Source organism: Nematolebias whitei, chromosome 16 (assembly GCF_014905685.2).
Source record: "Nematolebias whitei isolate Nwh7 chromosome 16, NemWhi1, whole genome shotgun sequence".
NCBI classification, from domain to species: Eukaryota; Metazoa; Chordata; class Actinopteri; order Cyprinodontiformes; family Rivulidae; genus Nematolebias; species Nematolebias whitei.
This window is the reverse complement of record NC_056513.1, coordinates 25350603-25360587: the sequence shown is the minus strand read 5'-3', so window position 1 is coordinate 25360587 and position 9985 is coordinate 25350603. Positions and strand designations below refer to the sequence as shown.

The 9985-nt window shown below is 39.1% G+C and overlaps 1 protein-coding gene across 1 annotated transcript in view; it reads right to left on the bottom strand.

The window, feature by feature from the left end:
* Positions 1–880, bottom strand: part of radil (Ras association and DIL domains) — a 30728-nt gene extending 29848 nt beyond the window's left edge. Inside the window, 1 exon segment of the mRNA XM_037689833.1 lies at positions 775–880. Coding sequence (XP_037545761.1) covers positions 775–858 — 84 coding nt within the window. The 5' untranslated portion in view covers positions 859–880.
* Between the last annotated feature and the right edge of the window lie 9105 nt (positions 881–9985).

The following is a 9985-nucleotide window of genomic DNA, read 5'->3' as shown; positions in this document are numbered from 1 at the left end:
AATAGTATCTGAAAAAGCAGAAATAGTTGAAACTTGCAGAAATAAGCCGAAAGGAGCACAACAAGCTGAAATTAGCAGAAAGTTGGGAGGAGCACAACGATGTTGTAGTTAGCAAAAAAAGCAAAAAGGAGCACAAAACAGCTGACATTAGCTGAAAGTAGCTGAATTAAAAAAAAATTCACAAGGAAGCTGAAAGAAGATGAAGAAGAACAAAATGAGCAAGGAGCAGTAAAAGGTTGTAAACAGATTTAAAGATTTGAAGGATGGAAAATGATTAAATTCATTTTCTATGAGGAAAAAAAAAAAGTGGCAGAAAAGGCTAAATATTTCAAAAAGCTAAAGTTGCATAAATGCTGTACCAAAAGTCATAGCAGGATTATCCTGAACAAGCCGAGCACTTTGATATATGATTTGTTGAAATAGAACAAAAACTGTGGAATGAGAAAGATGCTGAAAAATGTATGGAAGAAAAATAGATGACAATAGTGTGAATGCTTCATAAACACTCACACAGTGAAGCTGATGATGCTGTAACCTGCAAATAAGGTGAAGCAAAGGCAAAGGAAGAACTAATCTTTGGGTGGAGCCGGATCACTTTTCTTTTAAACTTGTAAAAACCTGATCCTTTCTGGCACATAGCACTTCTCAGTGAGCTTGTTTGGCTACCCTTCATTTATACATTTAATCTTTGCCCCTTGATTTACCTTTCAATTAACCTAGAATGTATTTTTAACCCTAAACCTGGAGCGTGTGTGTTAATGTTTGTGTGTGTACCTGTGTGAAGGTCCTACTCTGTCGTTTTATCCGGCTCTTGGATGGAAGGGACATACTGGCCCCGGAGGAAGAACCGTAAAACATGGCGTTGTTGTTTGGCTTCAAAAACTCCACAACTGCCAAGAAAATAAAAAATATAAACAAAAATAGCACAGACGCATGAAAGAACAACAGGCAAAGCAAGCCATAACGAGCAAAATGGCATTCAATCAATGCAAAATGCTTGAATCCACCTTAAATGTACCATAATTAACAAAAACTGTGTGGGGAAGAACACACCTTGTTTTATGTCTTATCTTAGCACCAGGAAAAGTTTCACAGTTCAGGGTACGATGTTTTACATTTCAGTTCACCGTCACCTTTCACACTGAAAAAGGAAAACAGAAGATGTAAGGGTTAGTTTGAAGACAAGAGCCTCAGTTGAGTATTAAAACATTAGGTGCCTTTTCAGATCACCAGAGGTCACATAATGTTGCCTACAGGTTGTACAACAAATGGTTAAACAAGCTCATTTCACCAATGACCACAAATCTTAAGATTGCATGGGTTCATAGAAGAGACAGTTCCTGGTTGTGGGTGTTGTTGAACTTAACGATGAAGAACTATGAAAACTCAAGCTATCCGTTTTGAAATTACTTGTGTGGAAGACAGCCGAGTAGCATTTGGCTTTCTGCAGTGTTGTGTTGAGAAAGAGATTTCTGTTTATCTTTTCATAGAATACAAATAAAAAACGGAATTAGAACACAAAAAGATAAAAAGCCCAACACTTCTTCGCGTATCGCCCACCACCACACAAAGATCATCTTATGTTAAGAAATGACAGCGATTTTGGACAAACCTTGAAAATATAATTTACACAATCTTATCATACACCTCAAGCTGTCACTCAGACAGAGTATGGGTTTTTTTTTTTAGTGTTTTTAGTGTTTTGCATCACTTTATAATGTAGTTTTTCTCTCGTTCTTATATAAATGAGACATATATAAGAGTTGCGGGTGCGAATCCACCAGCAGTCACATGCCAAAGTGTCCCTGGACAAGACAGTGAACCCCTCACTGCCTCTGATGTGTGTCCCATCAGTGTATGAATGTGATAAAGCTCTGATTAGTCTCTATAGAATGATTTGTTCAGTTATCTTTGTAGAGATCTAGTATAGAGCTGTATGAATGGGTAAATGAGGACACAGATTGTTGTAAAGCGCTTTGAGTGTCTTGATAGGATAGAAAGGTGCTATATAAGTACAGTCCATTTACCATTTAATGTCTTCAATGTACTTTAATTTTACTGTATAAGCTTTTTATAGGATTGTCTACGGTTGTCTGTACCTCATGTATTCTTTGTCTAAATCAGGTCTCTCTTGTAAATGAGTCCTCGAGGCTCAATGAGACTAACCTGTATAAATAAAGGTTGAACTGAACTGAATTGTGTTCTTTAAGATTATTTGGTTGTGATAACCATTTTGAAATAAAGTACCTAAAGTGGTAGAGAATCATCCAAAGATTAATTTCTGAAAATGTTATTAAAATCTGACTTGCAGTTCATGAGATATTTTGGTAACAAATACAACCACGCAGACGGTGAAAACGTTAACGTCCGCCTTCGCCTTTAGGCAGCAGGTGATAACTGCATCACGGATCATTTGCAGATTTGCTTTCTTGTCATGTTAACTCCAAAGGGTTTTTTTCAGAGCATAGTAAAAAATATTGAACAAGATAGCTCGTAGCATGTGTTTATGTTTGTATCAATATCAAATTTCTACCCGACTTCACTGTAACTTCATTAAATAGCTGTTTTTTTTTTAAATAATGTGAAACAAAAGATGAAACCAGTTATTTTGGGGTTAGCTTTTTGTTTTTCCAATATATGCGTCTCCTTTTGGCAAAATGAATCTGAAGGAGCACAGGCTGAAGTACAAAATAAGTGAAAATAAAAGATAAAAAAAAATAAAATATATATATAATTGAGATTTGCCTAAAAGTGAGTCCATAAAAACACCATCTGGCAATCTCAGTAACTTTGATAGCATATAATCTTCCTTTGAATAAACGTTTCTAGCAAATATATCTTCAGAATAATCCTTTGTTTTAAATCTCTTACAATTTCTTTTGAACCGATTTTTCTCTGCCAGTTGCTGCAGCACAGAGAAATCCCTTCGTATAATGTTTGACCTCACTGCAAAGACATTTAGGCATTCCCCTTTATAAATATAGGGATGTAATTCCTGAAAACATTATGTCCAACACTGGACCCTGAGGGCCACTGTCCTGCATGTTTTAGATGTTTCTCTGCTCCAACACGCCTGGTTTGAATCAATGGGTGGTTGATGGGCTTCTGCAGAGCATGAAGAGGTGATTCAGCCATTGAATCAGGTGTGTTGGAGCAGGGGAACAAACATGCAGGATTGAGAACTACTGTTCTAGACCCTTAAAAATCAAGTTTTTGAACCCGCCAGGCCTGGTGACAAATAGGCAAATTTCAATAACCAAACTCGTCACTTTGAAGCTTTTGAAATGGAGAATTTGAAAACAAGTTGCTAATAATTGTGACTCATTTTACCAGCATGGGGTCACATCTATTTTTAACATATTGCACTTAAACTTAAATTAAATTTAAAATACTTTATTAATCCCAGAGGGAAATTAAATGTTGTAACTCATCATCCTGGTTTCATTAAGAGTTGTTATAGATGCTGATGGCTGTGGGCAGGAAGGATCTCCTGCAGCAGATCTGTTGAAACTGGCTGCAGATGCCAATCCATCCACCCGGTCTCAGCAGGCCTCTCAGTCCTCCAGCAGGACCACCTGAATATTGGGCAGAACTCCTCTCTGAGCGATGGCCACTCCTCTCAGCAGCTTGTTGAGCTCCTCATCATTGCAGACAGCCAGCTGCAGATGTCGGGGGATGATCCTGTTTTTCTAGTTGTCATGAGCCATGTTTACTGCCAGCTCTCGGAAGCCAGTCACTCAAGAACCTCCACCAGGAAGACGGAGATGCATCTACGGCACCTCCTTTACAGCTCTTTTGGGATTTGGGGGCGGTATTTTAGGTAATATTTGAGCTCTGAGATGTTAATCAACTGCTCCCGGTTGTAAAAACCATGTTGTTGTCATGGTTACACTTCATAACAGTCCCAAAAAGTCCCAGTCCCAAAGAGCTCTACAATGACTGGTCTGAATGACCAGGGTGAGGGCCACTGGCCGATAGTCGCTAAATGCTTCGAAAAACTGGTCATGATTCACATCAAAACAACCATCAACATCAACGAGGACCCTCATCAGTACGCATACCGTGAGAACTGATCAACAGAGGATGCCATCTCCTCTGTGGTCCACACTGCGCTCAACCACCTGGAGCAGAAAAACTCTTACGTCCGTATGCTCTTTGTGGACTTCACATCCGCCTTCAACACCATGATCCCCCAAACCCTGATGGGCAAATTATTCACACTAGGACTAAGCCCCTCCATTTGCAACTGGGTCCTAGACTTCTTAACAAACAGACCAAAGTTAGTGAGGATCCACAACTTCTCCTCTTCCACCATAACCCTCAGCACTGGCTCTCCTCAGGGATGTGTGTTGAGCCCCCTCCTATTTACTCTGCTTACGTATGTGCAGCTACCCATCCAGGCTGTCACATTGTAAAGTTTGCAGATGATACATCGGTGGTGGGATGCATCACAAACAATGATGAGTCCGGCTACAGGCAAGAGGTGGAACACCTGGAGAGCTGGTGCAAAGAGAATAACCTTCACATCAATGTGAAGAAGACAAAGGAGATGAGTGTGGACTTCAGAAGGAACAAACACACATACACCCCACTGAACATAAGAGGATCTGCGGTGGAAGTGGTCTCAACACCGCCAGCCTGATCAAGAAAGCTCATCAGAGACTCTACTTCCTCAGGCGGCTGAGACGAGCTGGTCTGGGAAGCTCAGTCCTCACCTCCTTCTACAGGTGTGCAGTGGAGAGCATCCTGTGCTCCAGCATCAATGTGTGGCATGGAGGCTGCACAGCTGCAGAAAGAAAAGCTTTGCAGAGAGTGGTGAAGGCTGCACAGAAGACTGTTGGAGTCAGTCTCCCCACCATCACAGACATTTACACCTCCAGATGCAGGAAGAGGGCCACCTGCATCATGAAGGACCCCACTCACCCAGTACACACACTTTTTGCCCCGCTCCCCTCAGGAAGGAGGTTGAGGAGCATTAAGTGTAGAACCACTAGACTGAGGAGCAGCTTCTATTTAAACCTTTATTTTACCAGGAAGAAATCCATTGAGATCATCAATCTCTTTTACAAGGATGTCCTGGGCTATATACACATATAGCAACAGTCTTAAAAACAGTATCAATGCATTAAAAATAAAATATAAGTAAAAGAAACATACATCAATAAAACATAAAATACAATGTAAGTTAAGAAAATCACAAAACAGTTAAACATTACAGGTACAAGATTTGACTAAAACCTCAGACAATTTTTGTTTAAAACTAGCTAATGGAATAAAAGACTCTAACCTCAACTTAAGTTGCAGATCGTTCCAAGACCACGGGCCGAAATAGGACAAACTCATCTTTGCTGACTCTGTGCGTACAAAGGGTACCTTAAACCTCAGCCAGCTACTGGCCCTGAGACTGTGTGTGTTCTGTAGTGAAATGAAATTGGAGCAGATATATGATGGTAATTTTCCTAAAATGGCTTTGTATATGAAAATATACCAATGCTTCATTCTTCGAACATTGAGAGAAGTAAGTCCAGCAAGGGTGTATAGAGTACAATGATGAGTCCTAAAGGATGAACCTGTTATATACCTCAGAGCAGCATGGTAAATAGGGTCCAATTTAGCTAAGGTAGTGGGAGAGGTAAATCTATAGACTGTGTCTCCATAGTCCAACCGTGATAAAAACAAACTTGTTACAAGCCGCTTACGAGAAGAAGTAGAAAAACATGATTTCAGTCTGTACAAAACACTTAGAGTAAATTTTAGCTTTTTTGTTAGATATGCAATGTGATGTTTAAAATTAAGATCTTTATCCAGCCAAATACCAAGATATTTGTATGTGTCTACAAGTTCTATGACATGGCCATTCAGAGTTTTGATAGTAGGGATGGTTACCACAGAATTATAGGAAAACAGCATTATTTTGGTTTTGTTAGCATTCAAGACCAATTTTGAATCACAGAGAGCTTTCTGTAAGAAGTTGAAATCTGTCTGAAGATTTGACTTCTACCCTGAGGCTGTTAGACTCATGAATCTCTAATCAGGATAATCACTGTGAAAAATCACATCATGTTGCTGCTGATCTGTTTCAATGTTGCTGCTGATCTGTTTCAATGTTGATGTGTTCATGCGCGCTCATCTGCTCACACAGACTCATGTTCATGTTTGTGCTGATGTTTGACGTAATGTTTTTATGCTATTAGTGCTTAGTGTATATTTAGTTGATGTTTTTCTTAGTTCATATCTTAGATATTATCATTGTTTTTCTTTTACATTTTATTGTTGGATGTAACTGGGACCCTGTGTACATAATTTTGCTCCACCACATGTACCACATGAGGTGCGAATGACAATAAAGAATCTCTGACTCTGACTAACAAATGTCCAAAAGTAAAAATGTTTCTGTAAAAATCCTTCCAGCTGCACAGCATCTAATACCAGAGGAAGTAATCATCAAAAAAAAAAAAAAAGCCATTTACATCCAGAAAAAAATAGGACAAAAAAAGTTATCTAAAGCAATATCCCAGAATGAAAGTAACAGCTACTCCAACATGCAGCCAGTCTGAACTTCAGTGTATCTCCTAGTCTAGTTTTGTGAAACTTTGATCTTTAATCTGAAACAAATACTGCAATTTTCTCTTAACAAACAAGCCCAATTTCCAGTTCATGTTTCTGATAATGTTCCATTCTTGTCTGTGCATGAACCAGCAAAACTTTAATTTTGGCTTTATGATATATCTGCTTAACATTTTTGCACAAAGCAGCACACTATGGCATCTTTTAAGACAAAAAATGTCAGTGAACCTTAGAGGTGTTGTTGTAGCAGACTCTGCAAGGGCTGGTGGGATAACGTGACTATTTAAATGCCTACTAATCCACAATAATCTGGCCACTTGGCCGCAGTTAAATCAATCCTAGGAAACCCCTCCTGTGTCCACACACAAGGAGAAAAAAAAACTGTGACGGGGACTATTTTGTCATGATATATCGTTTTCTGGGACCCAGGAGGTCGTGTTACATTTGGTAACCATGTCACAGCCGTCTGTCCTTGTGTTCATTCCCAGGAAGGTCAGGATTTATCACTGCGTAGAGGAAAAAGCACACACCCATCACCAGATATTTAAAACTATCTGAAAGAACTTGTGGCTTCTGTGTGGGTCGGCCTGCTTTTCACCGTCAGTCCGTCTGTTTACGACTTTAGGCTCGCTGGTTGTCCATAGCAACCGCCATAGCAACAAAAGGCAGGAGAAAATCCTCAGAAATTAATCCGCCGATGAGTCGTCAGGCGCGGCTCTACAAGCTAGCAGCCCGGCCTCCCTCTCCTGGCTGTCAGCAGGTGTGTTCAATTACCGAACTCAAACTCACATAATTAGTGATAAATTACTCGACACGTTACCAACAATTATACCGAAATAATATTAAATACACATTTTTTTCCCACCTCTAACCGCACGATGAAAATGACTAAATAAGCTAGCGGAAAAGTTGACGGGTGATTCCAGCGGAGACTAGCCCAGTCCCCTGGGGGCCCTCTGGGTGTCTGTTTGTACTCACGCTGTCTGCAGTGCGTGGCTCCATGGTGCTGCCGGGGAATCCTCCTCCTCCTTGGCTTCTCTCTCACTTCGTCCCCCTCCCCACAGAGGTAGAAAATCCCCAGCAAAAAAAAAAAAAAAGAAAGAAAAAATGGGGAATACAGACCCTGCCCCAGCGACACCTTGCTTGTTCGGGTCCCATCCACATCCTCCAGACAGCCCGCTAACTTGAACGACAGCCAACCGCTGTGGAGCACCTCTCCAGTGCGCACATCCCCGCGGAGTGTCCAGCAATGCCCACAGCAGCCTCTGGTAACCGCATTCCCACATCCACAACGGCTCACTGCCGAGCCGTGACGGAAACACCCGAGCCAGAGCCAGAGCCGAGCGCACGAGCTGTCCGCGCGTCTTTACATCCGTGACACCTGTTCTGATTCACAAGTGCATGGAGACACCACCCCCTGGTGGACACTGGCGGAATGACAACAACTTGTGAGAGATTAGTTTATTTATGAATGTTTTTAATTTAACCTTTATTCATACAAGAAGTCTCATTCAGTCACGGGCATAATAAACTCAAGACGGAATAACAGGAACCTTTAAAATAACACAGGATTTTTGAAATTATATATATATATAAATTAGATTTAATACACATTCAGTTTTGTTGGACCACATTTTATTTATTGGAGAATACAAGTAAATTTTATGTTGCCTAATTTGAATTTAAAAACACAGTTCCCCGTTGTTTAAATGTGTAATAATGTTTTAAAAGTGTTATACTCATGTGAATAAGAGTTCTACTTTATTTAATGTCACAAAGAGATAATCACTCACAGTACTTTTTTTGTTTGTTTTGATTTTACATACTTCAGATTTCCCTTATTTAATCATAAGATGAAAAATGTGTTTTTACTACGACTACCTCTTAAAAATTGACTATGGCATACAGTATTCTATATACTGTCATGTACATGTTTTTTTTTTTGTATTGAACGCTTTTTGAATACTGTCATGTAATATGTATATATTTTTTAATATTTTTGTACCCAAAGTTTTGTTAAATCAATCAAAGTTGACCTGACAAGGTTTATTTTATTTTATTGTTTACATAAATAATTATTTAAAGTAGAGTGTTAATAAAAAAGTTACAACGGACATTACAGCCCAGTACATATCTGGTACTTAACTGGTATTTATCTGGTACATACAAGGTAGGTACTGTATTATAAAGTGACTTGTTTCTTTGTTATTATTGTTGCATACATGGTATGTATGTATTAGTAACTTACCTGGTACATGCTTGTTTACCTGATACCTGGTATTTATTGTTTACATACCTGGTACTTCATTGTAACTTACATGCTACTTAAATGATTCCTATCTGGTAATTATTTGGTATGTACTTGATATCCATCCATCCATCCAATCATCCATCCATCCATCTAACCATCCATCCAATTATTTTCTGTAACCACTTTTCCATTCCAGGTTGTGGGTCACTGGTGCCTGTCTCCAGCAGTCACTGTGCAACAAGCAGAGTACAGCCTATACAGGTCCCAAGTCCATCAGGGGGACACATAGAGACAAACGAGTCAAACAACAATTCACACTCTTGCGACTTTCTTGCTATGAGGCGACAGCTCTAATTACTTCACTGCTGTGTTGCCACATAAGAAATAAGTACCTGGTAATTACTTGGATAAGTACATAGTAATTAACTAGTACTTGTCAGAGATGTACCTGTAAAATACTTGGTATATATAGGAAGTCTACTGTGTATTTACCTGGTACAAATATGGCACATACCAAACACGTACCTAATAATTACTGGTATATAGTTAACTATGTGCCAGGCAGTTTTAGGTATTACCATTAAAAAGTAGTAGTTTTAGAAAAACATTAATATTGAAAAGCAAACCAACTAACAAACTAAAAGCCTAAGAAACACTTTATAAAATGATGAGTTTAAAATCCAAGTGCATGGAAAAGCATTTTTATTACAATAGAGATAGAAAAGATATAAGCATTGTTGGCATCTTATCAACTGTTCACAGCACAAAAAGCACCACAGATGCAACTAAAACCATACGGACAATGACATGTCGGCTGATGTTTCCGGTGTTGTTGAGAAAACACCGTGCAAGGATCGAAAGAGTCAGCAGCTCCACAATCACAGCGTCTGTAATTCATTTCCAACCATATTTCATCACAAAGACTGTGTTGAGTTTGTAAAACCTTAGAGATTTCATAAAGTCCAGTGAGCTCTGCATCTCTGAACGAGACAAACATTATGAGAGAGACACCAACAGACAGGATGGAGTTAATAATGACTACGGTGCAACAGTAACCAACATTTATTTATCTGATGCAACATGGAAGCTCAAGTAAACACTGAGAGTACAAATACTTATAAGTATTTTTATATTGAAGAGCATATATATATATATATATATATATAT